Here is a 17853-nt window from a genome sequence, read left to right as displayed (position 1 = left end):
GTGCTAGGCTTAGGATTGGGTCTTGTCCATCACATCATTCTCCCAATGATGTGATCCCGTTATCAACGACATCCAATGTCCATGGTCAGGAAACCGTAACCATCTATTTGATCAACGAGCTAGTCAACTAGAGGCTTACTAGGGACATGGTGTTGTCTATGTATCCACACATGTATCTGAGTTTCCTATCAATACAATTCTAGCATGGATAATAAACGATTATCATGAACAAGGAAATATAATAATAACCAATTTATTGTTGCCTCTAGGGCATATTTCCAACAAGAGGTGGACTTTTTAGTCTGACAAATCCTTTCAAAATCCCATGATTGATATCTTTTGGAATATTAGAGGTCTGGGTCAAAAAGGAAACTACAGTGCCTGTCTGACTTAGTTAACAAGTATAAGCCTTATTTTTTGGACTTTCAGGAGATTAAGAGAGAAATTTTATCTGACTCTTTCCTCAATGCCCTAGCTGGCTCTATTGCTTATGAGTGGCATATTTTACCTGCAGTAGGTTCTGCTGGGGGTATCCTTGTGGGTACTAAGTCTAATCTTTTTGAGGTTCTTAGTGTGAGTAATAAGAAGTATTGTATTATTGTATCTTTAAAAAATAAAATTGATGTCTTTTGTCGGCACTTAATTGTGGTTTATGGAACAGCTTATGCTGTAGACAAAATTGACTTTATTGCTGAACTTCATGAAAGTATGGATGGCTTGTGCTATCCTGTTCTGTTTGGAGGTGATTTCAATCTGATTAGGGAGGCTAAGGAGAAATCCTCGGGCAATATTAATACTTCTTGGACATTTATGTTCAGTGACTGGATTAACAAATGGGGCCTTATGGAATATAAACTATCAAACATGGTCTATACCTGGAGTAACAATCAAAATAACTCCATCTTTGCCACTATTGACATAGTTTTCTCTGCCACTAGCTGGGATAGTCACTCCCCCCTCACCACCTTGTGTGCACCGCCTAGGGTGGGGAGTGATCATGCCCCAATTCTCCTTGACTCTGGGATAGGTACATGCAACCCATCCAGACCCTTTAAATTTGAGAAGTGGTGGCTGGAACAACCAGATTTTCGAGCCCTGGTAGAAAAAATTTGGGCCACACCTTCCCCTTGCATAACTGCTATTGGGACCTGGCAATTTAAAACCCAGTTATTTAGGAGAAGTGTTAAAGGATGGAGTATAAACCTAGAAGCAGCCATGAAGAAAAGAAAAAAGGACCTGCTTCAGGAATTTGATATCTTGGATGTCTTTGCTGAACAAAACAGAACTAATGTTGGGGATGTCCTCAAAATGAAACAAATCAGGAGTGAGCTTGAAGAAATTTGGAGAAAAGAGGAAACTTCCATGTGGCAGAGATCTAGAGATAGGAAGATCAAAGAGGGAGATAGAAACACAACATATTTTCATGCTGTGGCTAACCAACATAGGAGGAAAAATCAGTTGTCTATCTTGGAGGGTCCAGATGGACCTGTGTACTCCACTAAAGACATGCTAGATGTTGCTACTGACTTTTATAAAGACCTCTTTTGTTATGAGCCCAGACCCAATATCCATTTAGATGACCAGTTTTGGTCTGAGGAAGAGCTTGTGACAGAAGCAGAGAATGCCTCACTGGAAAAACCTTTTTCAAAAGAGGAAATCAAAGAAGCTATCATGAGCTCATATGCTAATGGGGCCCCTGGCCCTGATGGCCTCCCATTCTTGTTTTATCAACACTTTTGGGAGGTTATCAAAAATGATTTTATGGCCCTGGTGAGGGATTTTAAAAATGGGACCCTGGATATCCAGAGATTAAATTATTCTATTGTTACTCTTATCCCTAAAGAGCCTGATGCAAAAAATATGAGGAAATTCAAACCCATCTGTTTGAGTAACCACTCTGTAAAGATCTTTAGCAAAGCCATGACAAACAGGGTTGCCCCTGTAGGTCATAGGCTCCTATCACCATGCCAATCTGCTTTTGTTAGGGACAGATTTATTCTAGAAAGTGTTGTCACTGCCCATGAGGCCATCCATGAAGTTCATAAATCAAATGAACCTGGGGTTGTCCTCAAGTTAGATTATGAAAAAGCCTATGATCGACTGAACTGGGATTTCCTAGTAGAGATGCTAACTTCTAGGGGTTTTGGAGCTAAATGGATTAGGTGGAACCTCTCCATTTTGCAACAAAGCTCCTTCTGTGTCAAAATTAATGATGTCCTAGGGCCTTACTTTGTGTGTGTGTGTGGGGGGGAGGGCTCAAACAGGAAGACCCAAGCTTCCCCATGCTTTTCAACCTGGTAGCTGATGTGTTCTCTCGCATGCTTGCTAAAGCTGTTAACAGCAACATTATTTCTGGGATTGTTCCCCATATCATCCCACAGGGGCTGATATGTTTGCAATATGCTGATGACACGATCCTATTCCTTAATCCCAAACCTGAATATGTTAAGAATCTAAAATGGCTCCTGGCATGTTTTGAAAACCTTTCTGGGTTGAAGATTAACCATGATAAATGTGAGGTAGTGCCAATAAATATGAATGAAGATGATGCTAAGTTGTTATCCCAAATTTTCTGTTGTAAGTTGGGGGATTTCCCTCTGAAATATCTTGGAGTCCCATTACACTACGTCAAACTGAGAAGAGAAGACATTCAGTATATCATAGACAAGATTATTAGGAGAATTTGTGGCTGGAAAGGGAGATTACTTAGCTATGAGGCAAAGTTAGTCCTCCTTAAAGCCTGCATTGCTAGTATTCCTATGTATCTAATGTCTGTTATCAAATTTTCCAAGTGGGCAATCAAAGCCATCACTTCACAGATGGCTCATTTCTTCTGGGGTAACCTAGGAGATGAGCATAAATACCATCTTGCTAACTAGGGGTTAATCTCTCAGAAAAAGGAATTTGGTGGATTGGGGGTACCTAATTTAAGGGAATTTAACATGGCTCTACTAGCCTCTTGGGCAAAAAGGTATTTCATGGACAGTGATAAAAACTGGGTGAGGCTGGTAGATCATAAGTGTAGAACTGGCAAACCCAATGTGTTGTGGTCCAGACAGGGTGTGGGCTCTCCATTTTGGAAGGGAGTTACCTGGGCTTTTGAAGGGATAAGACCTTTCTACAAATGGAAGTTGGGAAATGGAGAGAAGATTAGCTTCTGGGATGACGTATGGGTAGGGGATTCTTCCCTAAAAACCCAAATTTGGGATGTCTATGAAATCTGTCAACAACAACATTGTGCAGTTTCAGAGGTGTGGGATGGTGTTAGTTTAAAACTCACCTTCAATAGATGCGTGGAGGCTGAGTTTATGGAGAGATGGCATAATTTGATCTGGGTCATATCTAACATAACCATAATAATGAGGAGGACCAACCTATTTGGCTGTTAGAATCATCAGGGGTGTATTCGGTCAAGTCCTTCTACAACATGATTAATTGGGGTGGGGTTTGTACCCCCGTGTGGAAATTTTTTGGAAGATTGTTGTGCCTCACATATATCTAGTTTTTCTGTGGTTAGCCTTCAAGAATAAAATTCTTACCAGAGATAACCTAAATAAAAGGAGGGTGGTAGAAAACTTAAAATGTTTGTATTGTGACGAAGATGAGACAGTTTATCATCTATTCTTTGAATGTGTAGTTGCCAAACAGATTTGGAGTGATGTGACTGACTCCTTTGAGTTTAATATACCTAATAATATGACTGAATTATCTTCCTTATATAATTTAAATAACAAGAGATGTGTTGTTAATATTGCTTGTGTTGCTACCATTTGGGGCATTTGGACTATGCATAATGACATGTGTTTTCAGGGCGTACCATGGACAAGCACCCGTGCAATCTTGTCAAAGATCAGCGCATCGCTACATCAATGGAAGATCCTCTGTGTGGGCGACCAATCGGTGCTGCTGAGAAAATGCCTTCAACTCCTGGATCGGCGAAGAGGCGAGCTACTCAGAATTGTGTGGGTCTGGGGCTGAGAGCATGCGTGAAGAGGTCCCGAGGCGAGGCGCTGAAGACTCATTCAGAGTGAAGGGTAAAGTGCTGCACAACACACAAAACGTTTCACTATGTATCTTTGTTGCCTCTGTTCATGGCTCAGCGCGAGGACTAGAGTTTGTCTGTTTGACAGTAGACGCTTTTCCATTTCGGCTGTTTTTGCTTTTAGTTGCCTCTGCAAACTTACAACTCTCTTAGGCCGTAAGTTCTCCTGCTTTCCTTTTGCTTTGGTTTGCCACCTCGGGTAGGCTCGATTGCTTGTAATAGTCTCTGTTGACTTGCGTTTTGCTCCGTTTTCAATAAAAACTAGTGCTTGGGGAGCCATCATGTGGCGCCGCTTGAGAGGAAGCTGTGTGCATGTTTCCATTAAAAAAATACATAGAGTCCTCGCCTTCGTCTAAAAAAATTTCCCACCTTCATCTAACAAAGAAGTAAAAAATAAAAATTTACCAAACCAGCCTATCAACAAGTGCCACTTTGCATAACCCTGCATTTAAAAAATACCAGAGGTCTCCATCTCCATCTAAAAAAGAATATATTTAAAAATAATCCACAGCTTCATCTAAAAAAATTTGCAAAAGATTTCCCACCGCGGCCAACCAGCTTGCGCCATATGGCATAGCTGGTTGGCCGCCCTTCACGCGTAGCTTAATGGTTTTAATGGGGCGGGGGGAAACCCCTTTGATAAAAAAATTGATTTTTTCTTTAGACACGATGGAAATTTGATGAATCCGTGAATAATCTCGCTACGGACTAATCTCCGTAAATCCTGGGCCTAGATTTAAGCCCGTTGGCCGGGCTGTGCTCGGGCCTAGGTTTTGTGCGTCGGGCTTTGGGTAGGCGCAGCCTGAAGCCCGGCCCGGCCCGACGGATGGCCAGGTATTATAGGTCACATCTCCGGTACGGGCTCGACCTAATCGAACCTCCTTCCATGGGGATCTCGCCGTCGCCGAGTGACCGCGCCGCCGCTCCGGCTAGGCTGCTGCCGGTGCGGTACTACGTGCGGGACGTCTGGGAGATAAAGCGGGAGGAGGACCCCGTCCACGACCCAGACTCGCCGCAGTCCCCGAGCCAGGTCGGCTATGACGTGCCGCCGCTGGTGTTCCCCAACCCCTCCCCCTCCCCCTCCTGGCTGTCCCGCCGGACGGCGTTCGAGCGCCACCTCCCCGCCACCCACGACGAGCCGCCGCCACCGCCGCCGGAAGAACCGCCCGCGCGGCGCCCGGAGGAGGAAGACCCGGATCTGTACTTCTGCCTCAAAGACCCCGACGACCCCGAGTTCGTGCGCCGGAGCCACGAGTTCCAGAGCAAGAGGTACGCCGTGCATGCGCTGCGGGGCTACAACGCCGACCCCGGCAACGGCGTCAAGTACGAGCTGGTCGAGGGCAGCGCCAGTAGCAACAACATCCTGCTCGACTGCGCCGAGATCCTCGGCCACGTCGTCTTCACCGCCAGGCCTGTCGCCGCCGGCGGCGGGCGGGATCAGACCTTCTTCGCCGAGGTTCACCCGCCGAACCATGCCCTCGCCTGCATGATTTCATTGGACGACGACGGTGACTGCTGCCGAGGGGCGGCTGCCGACGACGACGAGCTGTGCCAGTTCTGTCGACGAGATCTCAGGCACCCGGAGGTGCATCCGGAGCTAAGGAGACCACCTCGTGGGTCGTCGGCGATGGAAACAATCGTGAATTGTGATTGATTAAGACCCTGTTCAGTAATCGACAAACTCCTGGAATCTTCGGAGCGGGGAAACTGCAGCTCCGTCATTTTCAACTGCAACTCCGGGGCAGAGTTGTGGAGCGGAGCGATACCGAACAGGGTCTAAAGATTAACGCCTTACTTATTCCTCTAGGATAGATTGACCGAAACAAATACCGCACTACTTTGATTATCAATGTATGAACTGCAGGTTACGAGCAGTTTAATTTCTTCAACAAGAATTGGTGCAATATTTTGAGGCAAATCCACATAATCTTTATGCGAATTTTAGTTCTATGTGTCCTTTTGAGCAGATAAATTAAACATATAAAGGATGAACCAGTGCGCCCAACTAGCGGCCGTGGCCACGTCTCCTTTTATTCCCGAGCGCTCGCTTCCTCCCGCCGCCTCCTTCTGTTCCTCTTCCTCTCCCTCGGCGTAGCCCCTCCACCTCCCTCCTTCTTTGACGGCGCCTGGTCCAGATCGGGCTCAGGTCGTCGCGTGGTCCAGATCGGGCTCAGGTCGTCTCCATTGAGAGCAGGGGTGAACAGCTGGAAGCGGTGGGGAGAAGCGAGCGGCAGCCGGCAGGGAGAGGTGGAGAGCCACGACGGGGTGGACAGCGGGAAGCGGTGGGGAGAAGCGAGCGGCAGTCGACAAGGAGAGCCACGACGATGGCCGGCGTCAGCTACCACTTCCTCCCCTCGTCGGTGCCGCGAGGCCGCTGAGCCCGCGCCCGAGCTTCCCGTCCGTGAGCGATCGCTCCGCCCGCCGACCGTCCCCCGTCCGTGTGCTTCTTCTCGGGACGTCGACGCCACGGAGCTCGTCAAGGTGCCCTCTCGTCCCTCTTCACCTCCTCATGCGTCTATCTCTATTCGATTTGGTCCTCTGATTCAGATTTCTCACACAAGCGGATGGTTGTTGTCCTCTATTCGTGTTCGCGCTCGTGCAGCTCCCTCTCTGCTACTGCAGGAGGATTGGATTGGATTGGTTTCTACTTGCTCTATTATCTATTTGAGAATCTGAGATGCGGCCCTCCAAATCTTAGGCCCCAGAAGGAGGATTTGAGAGTGGAGAAGGATCACCTGAATGTGATTTGGAGGAAGGAGTTGTCCAGGAATCAAAATGTTATTATTTTACTATTCTGCAGGGGAGAATCTAAAGATTATTTGTTTCTTTTTATGCTTGCAGATCGTGTTTAGTGTTTGGGATTCACACCCTGCATTGATAAGGTCTGAATTTAACATCCATTTTTAACACTGGGTTCCTCAAGTGTTTCAGTTCGTACTTTGCCGACGTACAATCTATTGGCCACATTTTCTAGCACACTTATTCCAACTGAAGTCAGCTCCTGCTTGCACTTCTCCACTGAGTGAATGCTAATAGTTTTAAAAAGATAAACCACCCATAGAATTGGTTCTAATTAGATCCTCTGAAAGATGCAAGCAGCTAGAGTACCTTAGTCCATAGGAGTCCTGGAACTGGTTCAGAAGTTCTTGAGTAAACTGGATTAGTGAGAATATTAATTGAGTCACTGCTCAAGAAACAAAGTAGAATAACGACAGCGTAGCTAATACCATTTGTCCCTGCATGATGTATTTTCATCTCAAATGCATTTGAATGGCTTGATTTTTGCAGAGATCTTGTCACCTGCGCCCTTGTTTGGTCCTACATAAAACCGTCATCTTGCTTTAAATTCAAGTGGTCAGGTCTTTGATAGTACGCATGGCTGAACCCATCTTTTGTTGAATTTGGGAACCGTCTAATATAGCTATTTTTTAAGAAGGAGCTTGAACAGATCTCAGTATATGTTAATTTTGTAGAACTAAAGGAGCCTGACTGACCAGGTAATTCCCAGCGAACTGAAGCAGCTAAGCTTGTAGGCATGTGTACTATAAACAGAACCAAGTTCTGCATATATTGTATTTGCAGAAAATGTTTTTGGCCTGTACGGTTCTAACAAATTTGAGGTGATAAATTCTGAACACTAAAAGAATTAGTTTTGTAGGACCAGTTTTCTTGTATGACCTTGCACTACTGTATTGATTTTCTTGTACTTGCATGGTCGGACTAATAATCAGCACAACCTTACTAATTCAATAGGACTAATTTATTTGAACTAAAGCCTTAGTATGTATGTTCATAATACGTGCAGATCACCACATGCAGACTATTCATTCCTTGCCAAACTGCACATGCTAGCTACTGTTTGAAGATGGCGTTGTAAAAAATGCATAAGCTGGGGATGGCATGGTGATGCTGCTGGTCGAGAAGTACCATCCCAGTGCGTACTTCCTCCAGCCCATAATTTCAATTTTCTCTTGTTGAATGGGAAATTTATGCTTGGCTAGGTTCAGATTCTGGCGTTTAGTGCATCCGCACTGAACTGATTGCTGGATTTGGTAGGGGGTGATATCATTTCGTTCATGGGTGAACCTGAACACTGATGTAGCTTCCCAGATTCCTCTACGCTCCAGTCATTCAAATATTTTGTGATGCCTTAGTTCTATCTTCAGGAATAAATTTAGCATCAACACGGTGATTTGAGAATGCAAACAAGCACAATAGGATCTTCCATGTCAATTGGTATATTTATCTCTCTCCTTTTAGATTCCCTGCTAAATGAAATTTCCAATGACGCTTGATTATGGTACATGCTAAAGAATTAGTGGTGGCATTTGGTTATTTTGTACAGTACTTATGAACACTAAAAGAATTAGCTTATTCAATTTCTTTCATTGTTGTGCCCGCCACTGATGTTCTCTATGGTTCCCTTGGTTGCAGTTCCCTCCTTACCTGCCAATGCTTCCTCCTGCCTTGCCAGCCGCGTGTGTCCTCACCTTTGTTCATCAATTTGTGTGCAGGTATGGATTGGTGATGTTTTTGACGCCCATAGAGCCATTACCTCGTGCATGTGTATTTTGTGTGCCAGTTTACCAGTTAGTGAGTGATAATGTCCGTATGAATGTTTCATCGTTTAGCAAGTGATCAGCAACAGGCATCTCTTACTTTTGGATTGAAGTGCAGATCTTGCTAAAGAGTTGACCATGGAGTCATTTATGTATTCTTATGCCCCAATGCTTCATTAAGTATTCTTATTATGCAATATAAAATTATTTCTTATCGTCTTCTATTGGTTCCTCTGTTTTTCTCAGTTATTCAGAGAACACCATATGTTACATGAATTCTAGACTATTTTCCTAGAGGTAGTTGTTAGAATCATCTTCTTGAATTTGCCTACTTAGCATCTAATATTTCACACTCGCCAATTGTAATATCTCATGCTTGCCAATTTTTAGAATCAAGTTCTTGAGTTTGCTTGCTTAACCGTGTCCCTGTGCAATTGCTCACCAACCTCACCAATTGTGAGTTTGTCCCACATAGTGGAGTTTTTGTGAGTTTTTATAGTCTATAAATTCTTGGAAGTTCTCTTGTTGCTGCTATAATGTGGGTGTGTTCGGCTTCCTTCTTCATTTAAGGTGAATCCTTGCTTCCAGGTTGGCCTATGAAATGATGTAGTTTCTGCTGGAAAATAAGTTGTTATGCAATTATAGTTAGGTTGCCAATTTTTCTTCATAACTGCATTTAATGGTGGCTGTTATGCTCATTTTGCTCAAAGAAAGGTTGTCTAGCCATGCTACTTTGTGATTTAAGAAATAGGCCGACACCAAATCAGTAATCCCGGACTTCTGCTTTCTTGGCCGAAATTTACTAATTTTGTTTTTCTTGTTATCTTTAGCCATTCCAAAACATTTATCTGGTTCTGTAGAATTACAGACCATAGAATTATAGCTGGCCATATTTTTGAATGCGTGAACCTCACATAGATATCATGCTAATGTAGTTTGACGGAAGTTGTAAAACCAATGGATAGGCATCGTCTTCTGCTAAGGTTCCTTTCACCCTTCTTTAGAACCCAACAAGCATTCATCAAAAATTAAAGATCTTGGTTGGTGATTCGTTTCAATGGCCGGTATAGTAAGGCTACATCAATTATCATATTATTTTTCATTTCTTTTTGCCTGCCCTTGTTTCACAACCTAATACTGATTGATCAGGTACATTGCAATGAGTGCTTACTTATGTTTTGTCTCCTGTTATTTTTTGATTCCAGTCTTCATACTTTCAGACACCTTTGATAATATAGGAAGAAGAAAGTATTCGCTCCAGACGAAGATGTCTAGCTTGCTTGTGTGCTATAACATTAATCAGTGCATCGGGCCCAACGTTTTCTATCATTGGAACCTTGATGATTTATCTCATTTGAACATAATCTAACCCCTCTGATTTTTGTCAGTACATGATTGTACACCTCCTATGCCCGCTTAATTGTGTGTTCATTTTGTTAATCAAGAAGCATCTGATTTTATGGCTGGGTACGCTGAAAATATATAAAACCGTTCTTCTTTTGGATAATTTGTTTCCCTTTGACCAATTTTGTTACTTGCCTACACATCTGTGCATAGCGTAATGCTCCAGCATGACCGCTTCGTGTGCTGCCTCGAGTCGCGCGGCCACTACGCTCGCGCCGAGGCGGAGGCAGCTGCCACTCTCGACGCCCTCCACTGCGCGCTCTCACCGGCGGCGTTCGCAAAGCCTTGTCACCGCGCTGCAAGTGTTGCCCCCCTCCTCCCCAAGGGCAAGGTGAAGAAAGGTGCCTGTGTGGTTCTTCTGCAGCTCGCAGCGAGGATTGCTGTGTCCAACCTGCACAATAATGCCAAGAAGTCCTTCTTGGAGACGTAAGCCACGGCGCATGTTTCTGCCATGATTTCCTTCGGTTGGTTTTCGTGGATTTAGGTGTTGAAAAATTATGGGATGTGGATGCAGGATTAAGGACATGTACCTGCACTACAGCGAGAGATCTGGGCTGCTTCTTTGTGGCTTCCAAACTTGAAATTTTTGTTTGGAAGTTAGTTTAGTTTTTTGTTGTGGATTCACATCTTCTCACATGTACCATCCTCTTAGACCTTTAGATTTCCAAAAAAACTAAATGAAGATATGGTGGTATGGTCTCAATAGTACAACTTAAAGCCTTGCATGCTTTATATTTTCTCTGAAAGGTCTTGAAGAATCATGTATCTATGTTAGATCCGGTGAGAAAAGGCGGCTTCCAAGCAGAGGATGGGGGAGTGTTGGCCACATTTGGTTTTCGACTTGGGTGTCTAAATATTCTCACAATACTTGGCTCCCTCTCGGCCTTTGCGCCATTGGCGCAACGAGTCATCTAGTACCACTAAAAGATCAATTGGTTGGTAAATTTGGTCATGTTGCTTGTTGTTTGGACCGTGGCGATGTGTGAAAGTCGGACGAAAACACAAACAAATTATCCGAGGGAAGAGCAGTCGGAGGGTCCGAATGGCACACAGACAAATTACTAACTCTCTGAAGAGAGTCGGAGGCCCCGGAGTTGTTGGAGGGTTCGAACAAGTTGAAAAGTAGGAAATTGGGCAAAGGAAGAATGGGGCTTTTGAGGGTTTTTGGAGTTTGGTCTCTAAACACTTTGCAAAAGACACTTCACTTAACAAAACCAATATCCTTTTTGATAGCATCAACATACCTAAGGACTCGGTGATTTTGGATCACTAAAGGCTATGAAAATGTCGTTGATCCTGATAACACTCGTCTTTGAAGAAAAGAGGGGACTAACTTGTATCTTTTGGGGTCTAAGCTGGTCAACACTTTATAGAGTAAACATTAGTCCCTTTAATCAAGCTGGAATAGATCATCAAAAACCACTATAGGGCAATAGAGCTATGCATTGCCCATCAAAGGTGAAGCGACGGTGCGCCACGACACAACCTTTGGTTGGGATGTCCTCGATGTTGCATGTGCGTGTGTGTGTGTGTTTTCTTTGGGTGCCTACAGGTTTGTGTCGGTGTTTTTTTGGTTATCTTTTCCCCTACAATTCACATGTACTCTAGTTCCTTTGCAGCAACCGCGTGCAGCGAGCGACGACCTGGCATGCAGCACCACCGTCTGCCCCTTGCCGCACCGTCATCTCCGCCTTGCAGCAAAGATGGATAACTTCATAGCATGAACCATAACCTATCATTGTCTGCGTTCTAATTAGTGAATGCTGTCCGAAGAGCATCTCTTGTCCTTCCTTCCAGGACACTTCGGTCTGTAGATAGTACTAACCTTCAGGTAAGGACCAACGAAATGGTCATCAGGAATTCCAAACATCTAGTCTGCTTCAAATTTTAACATCTGTTTCCATGGCAAGCCAATATATTCTGCTCCCGAAGTTTTCCACTATGAACTCCACGCAGCAACGGTGAACATAATCGTTTGGCAGATAAATCAGTGCGACAAACAATATGGTGTTTCCACTTTCCAATGGCGAAGAGAATACGAGATTGCAAAAAACTGTGTGCAGCACTTGTCTGTACAGGAACTTAATTTGATGTTTCAAAGCTCGTTTAAAAAAAAGATAGCACATCTATTGTTTCATATTGTATACGCCAACAATTCCATATCGATGCCAGAACTCGTGGCTTGGATGGCAAATCTGTTACAAGATCACCACCATCCAAGCTCTTGCAGGTCCAAAAAGTATTAGCTAACCTAACGGAGCATTGTTTTGGAAAACAGAAACCAAATGGCGATCCCTACACTGATCTGTGATCTTAAGGTACACAGCTAGAACTATTATCATAGAGTACAATTCACTCCAGTACATTGCCCCGCAGCTCCCACAATTTCACTGTGCCATCATCGCTCGCGGAAGCCAACACCCTCGGGTCCTACGAGTTTATTAGAAAAGAATTAGGCACCTCTAATAACTAAAGTAAAAGATACTTGAACCATTATAGATTGTGATGGTCTCATACTGGATTGAATTGCTAGACAATTGAAATCCTTTACCAGCTTAACACATTGAGACTATTTTGTTGCTAATTTTCTGAGATTACCTGAGGACACCATCTGACACAATTTACATCCATGTCATGCGCTTTCTCTTTCTTCAATATTAATCTGTACAAAGGCCCCTCAACCTGCACCGTCCAAGGTAGCTGTTAATACTTAAATCAAATGGTGGTCACTGCATTTAGAAAAATATATGAACAACCCTCAAGCATTTATCCCTAGAAAAGTATGTTCACTAATGAAGTATGCACTCCATGTTGAAACATCGCACTCCACTATCTACGCAAATGTAACTTGGACAAACTAGTCAGCTAAGCAGATCGTATAAGAGATAAACCAAGAGTGGTGAGAATTTGAATGTTCAGCGGAAGGATAAGATACCATAGTACTCTTCTCCTCGGCATATAAGCAGATAGCATCATCACCTGCCCCACTGGCAATAACATCCTCGCTGCATGCACAGAGGAGCATGAAAAATGTCAAAGAATAGTACAAAAGAGTGAAAGACTATTCTATTTTAATCCAGCATGTCAATCCACATTGACTTATGTAAAGACTTCGGTAGATAAGAATGGTCAATTATCAACATTTGTTCAACATAAATATACAACATCTGTATTTTGGAAACATATACATAAATGGTCAGTGATGTATCTTCCGTAAACATGTAGAACCGACAGTTAAGGACTTGGATCGGCTTTTTCTGCAGGATTCTGGCCATCGGTCCAACAGGAATATTGATGTACATAATTAAAAGTTTACTTGCGTAAATAGAATGAGCCTCCTTTTTGCAGACATATAATGCTCTCAACCAGAAGTCCGAAAGTAGTTTTATAAAATCTATATTGTTGATTGAATTCATAAAAAAGCTTGTGCTCTATCTGATAAAGAGTAATTTGTTTGCTCCCTCTGAATAAAATTCAGAAGCAGTAAATATGTGTTAGTCATTGGAGCTCAACTAACCTTGACCAATGGGCTGAAAAAATAGTTCGACCATGATGTCCAGATAAAGTAGAAAGATGTCGCCTGAAATTAAACAATAATCATCCTGTTAAAGAGGGGTGGGTGGAAAGATTCACTGCAGTGATGTGATAACAACAATATCAGCAGAACTAGAACAGTTACACACAAACACTAAAGTCGACTCATAGTCCTTAAGTGAGGGAATGGTCAGAACTAACAAGTATGTCTCAACTAATCTTCTTAACAATACACTAAAGCCACCATTGCCTGGAAAGGGCTGGGTTGTACTAGATTTGCACTCCGGTGAAAGCAAATCAAAATTTTACTCAATGTAAGCGTTGATATTTGATCTTAATACCAACAATGATGAGTACATCTAACTTATACAAGTTCTGGTACAAAGAAAAATACACACTGGTAATACTATACCAAACAACCACTTCTCCGTGAACAGGCAGTCAGGCACATCGCCAATTATTAGTTTGCAACTGTCCCAGGGAGTAAAGTGGCAGATAATATGAAAATATAGAGATATGCCAGACTAATAGCAATAGAAAGCACAAGAACACTAACATGCTTGATTTCATCACTGGCATGGTCTAATTTTTGGGTGGGGACTAAACGTGAACTACCACACATCTTGTCTACTTCTGCAGCCATATCTTTTAGGAACAGCTGTGCTATTTCAGTGTTATCGAACCTTGTACGACAAATATAAGTCAAAAAATGGTATCGATAAGAAAACTCTTACCAAGATTCATGAACTTCTCCAGTTGTTGGCTGCGACAAATCAACACTCGTATCCCAAATCTTCAAAGTACAGTCATCACTGGATAAGAAACATATGACATTAGTAACTTTTGCTAGGGCCTGTCTGGAACACAGGAATTCAGCAGTGCTAGAGAATCTGGGAAAATACCGCAAAAAGAGCCTACAAAATAAAGAGGGATATTAATCCAGCATGATAGAGCGAACCTGCATGTGACCATCCTATCTCCTTTCTGGTTAAAAGATACTGACCATACTGTTGAGGAATGACCACTGTAAACAAGAAAAAGGAGATCAACTATATAGCAGGGCAAGAAGCAATAATCAGTTAAGCTCTAACACCAGAAAGAATAATCAATACAGTAGCTTTGTGCTACTAATGAGAGAACAGTGTCCATCAACAATTGAAATGAACAATCAAAACTTCAAAAGGAGATAAATATATGCTCTATTATTTTTAAAGATGAATAGCAGAAAGTGTATCATATCATCCAAACAAGATGGAACAGTGTCAGGGTAATCTTAATGGTTAATAGTAACATAACACAAACACATTACAATGATTGACATGTAATCCCAGATTATGTTTTAGCAAAGTGGGAACTGTGAAAAAATACAAGTTAAATAATTAAGGGATATTTATACAAAAACAAAAAGAACAATGGTAGAATCGTGCATGCATGTACATGGTTGCTAGTATAGAAAGTAAAATGTGCAAGATCCAAGCATATGAAAAGACGATATGGTCATAAAATCAACAGCCAAATGAGTCATAAAATGGGTTTTCATGCATCACATCTTTTTCACAATCATCAGCATCAAATAAGCTGGGATTGATCTTCAACAGAAACATAAGCTGGACATTCGCGTGATAAGACAATGTACCCATTACTGGGAGTAAATAAAGTCAAAACATATTACACATTTACACCACAAGCAGTACAAGTTTTATCAACCATAGAAAGGCAAAAAGGGCTGGACCAAAGAGCCTCATTACCCGTTATCGGCTTCAGTTAATGTCTGTACGCAATGCCAGTCATCATCGCCGTCATCAGCCCAGACCTACATCGAAGCTTCCATCTTAATATTAATGTCACTTAAACTCTGCAAACCTAACAGAGCAAGAGCAGCCTATCCACAGCCTAAAATCGCCAGGCAGCAAAGTGACGCAGGCCAAACTAGTGCATTACAAATTAAATTGATAGAGTCCGTACCCTGATGGTATTGTCATAGCTGACAGAAACCAGAACACTAAGGACTGGGTGCCACTGGACCATCTTCACGTCCTGAGTGTGCCCCTGCAGCACGGCTACACACTCGTGCTCGTTCCCTGGCTGCACCTCCCATATCCACACTGCCTTGTCCCGGCTGCACGTCGCGAGCAGCGAACCGGACTGGCTCCACGACACGCTCTTCACCTCATTATCATGCCCCTGCCCATCGACAGCACAGAGTTAACATCCACAGGTAACCAACCAGCAATCTCCACAACAAAAAGCGGCAACACTGAACCCAAAAACCAAATTCAGCAAATGTTTTCACCTCCAATGTGGCGACGCACTCGAAGTCCCCGCCGGAGTACTCCCAAATCGCGGTGGTGCCATCGAAACTCGCGGTCGCCAGCAGCTTCCCGTCGGGGGACCAGGCGCAGGACCTCACCGTGCGCTCGTGCACGCCGTCGAGCACGTCCTGAACAAGCGAGGCGGACGGGACGCAAGTGAGGAAACGAACCACCGCAATGCAACGTGGGCCTCTGGAGCGAACTGAAGTAGTAGATTGGTCTTACCGAGCAGTCCCAGACGCCGTCGGGGGCGCGCTTCCAGATGCGCACGGTCTTGTCGCCGCCGCAGGAGGCGAGGACGGGGCCCGCGCCGGGGCCCGGGTTGGGGTTCCAGGCGAGCGACCAGGCGCGGTCGGCGTGGCCCGTCAGGCGGTGGGTCTCGCGCAGCTCCGCCGCGCCGCCGTCCATGGCCTGCTGGCCGGCGATCGCCGTTGCTTGCCTAGGGTTCCGGGCGCGAGTCGACGGTGAGTGGCGCGCCGGGAGGGCGGAGTGGGGAGCTGCGGAGGGGGGCCGAGGCGGCGCGAGGAGGGATGGTGGGGATTTAGCGGAGGGAGGCGGCGGCGGCGGCGAACAGCGAGGAGGATGGTGGGGAGTTCCTTTACTGGTGGCCTGTGGGGGTCAACCGCGCGTGGAGAGCACGGGCCGCTGCCCGGGCGTTTGAGAAGAGTTTCTTCAGCAAACGAGTGCCTTTTTTCTTTCTGAGGGAAAGCCAATTGGCACTTTTATTGCTGGTTCAATTCAAAATAGTTACATCCTTCAAGATATGAGAGACTTGAGGAAGAAGAAAACTAGGTGGATCATCATCGCACTCGTACATCAGATTTAAATCATAAGCATGTCTAGTAAGGAACGTTTCTCTTCATCTGCGACGGTTGTTGTTCTGGTGCGCTGGTCCTATTGAGCCTTAGCACGACACCTTTCCGATTGTATACTGCAACAAGATTTGCTCGGCTTCAGTGAGGGAGGGGCAATAACGGCGGCGCGTCTTCGGCCCGCTCTAGTGCTTGTAGTCGTCGCTAGGTGGTCTACGGATCTGGATGTAATTTTAATTTTTAGTGTTCTTTATACTGCCTTGACAGATGATGAAAGATGAATAGATCGGAAGTTTTTTTTGAAAAAAAAGCAAGAGCAAATCCAGTGAGGGAGGGGTAATGAGGGCGATGCACATTCGGATCGCTCTAGTGCTTATAGTCGTCGCTAGGTGTCCAAATTTCATGTTTTGACCTTTTCTGAAAGTTAATCGAGATCTGACCCCTTTTCCTACCGTCATTGTCTCTGACGGTAAGGTTTAACTGTCTACCACCAGAATCTCTGACGGTAGGCTTTGACTGCGCCGTAACGAATACCTAACGTGAAAAATACCTTACCATCAGAGTCCTTGGCGGTAGCCCATTATACCCTACCGCCAGGGTGCTTGGCGGTAGGGTCCCAATAAAATGTCAAAGCCCGCGGCCGCTAAAGCTGCGTTGCGATGCTCCAGAAAGTGTGTTGCTTTAAAATACTAAAAACTGAGATAGATGGTGCATGTATGGGATGGGTGAATGAATGAGTTGCATGCCTTGAACGATGTGCTCATACAGGACATCTCCAATGGTTGTAAGACTACCCACAATGGGAGTAACATAGATAGTAACATCACACATATCTAGATAAAATAGATGATGTGACAATCAATAAATGAAGAAAGAGAGGAAGGTGATAACATAGCTAGTTACTAGTAGTATGAGTAACATCGCACGTATCAAGGCAATATGAGTCTATAACCTAATAAATGAAGTGTTGCATGTTACCACACATACTCCCTCCATCCGGTGAAGAGTGTACATCTAGCTTCAATATTTGTCCACGAAAGAGTGTACTTCTATCTTCCCAATGCACTTTAAAGTAGAAAAAAATACTTTTCTCTCGTCACAGGGTAATCAAGACCAATAGCAATCTATACATGGTCTTCTTAATTTCTGCATGCACTTAGGTCACTGCAGGTTGGGTAATTAAAGAGGAG

The 17853-nt window shown here is 44.1% G+C and overlaps 2 protein-coding genes across 2 annotated transcripts; one reads left to right on the top strand and one right to left on the bottom strand.

Moving 5' to 3' along the window:
- Window positions 1–4868: 4868 nt before the first annotated feature.
- Window positions 4869–10722, top strand: LOC123153637 (uncharacterized). The gene is made up of 5 exons (XM_044572663.1): window positions 4869–5681; window positions 6029–6523; window positions 8477–8556; window positions 10159–10431; window positions 10520–10722. The coding sequence occupies exons 1-5, from the start codon at window positions 4869–4871 to the stop codon at window positions 10584–10586; spliced, it is 1728 nt and encodes a 575-aa protein (XP_044428598.1). The 3' UTR covers window positions 10587–10722.
- Window positions 10723–12091: 1369 nt separating this feature from the next.
- Window positions 12092–16538, bottom strand: LOC123148917 (protein CIA1). The gene is made up of 10 exons (XM_044568438.1): window positions 16077–16538; window positions 15833–15979; window positions 15505–15723; window positions 15288–15352; window positions 14498–14563; window positions 14274–14351; window positions 13523–13585; window positions 12941–13010; window positions 12604–12687; window positions 12092–12435 (listed from the first exon to the last, which is right to left on the bottom strand). Exons 1-10 carry the CDS (start codon window positions 16257–16259, stop codon window positions 12358–12360), a joined length of 1053 nt encoding a protein of 350 aa, XP_044424373.1. The 5' UTR covers window positions 16260–16538; the 3' UTR covers window positions 12092–12357.
- Window positions 16539–17853: the final 1315 nt, after the last annotated feature.

The sequence above is a fragment of the Triticum aestivum genome, chromosome 7A (genome assembly GCF_018294505.1).
Source record: "Triticum aestivum cultivar Chinese Spring chromosome 7A, IWGSC CS RefSeq v2.1, whole genome shotgun sequence".
NCBI lineage: Eukaryota > Viridiplantae > Streptophyta > Magnoliopsida > Poales > Poaceae > Triticum > Triticum aestivum.
The sequence above is the reverse complement of the archived record's forward strand: the minus strand, read 5'-3'. Positions and strand labels throughout refer to the sequence as shown.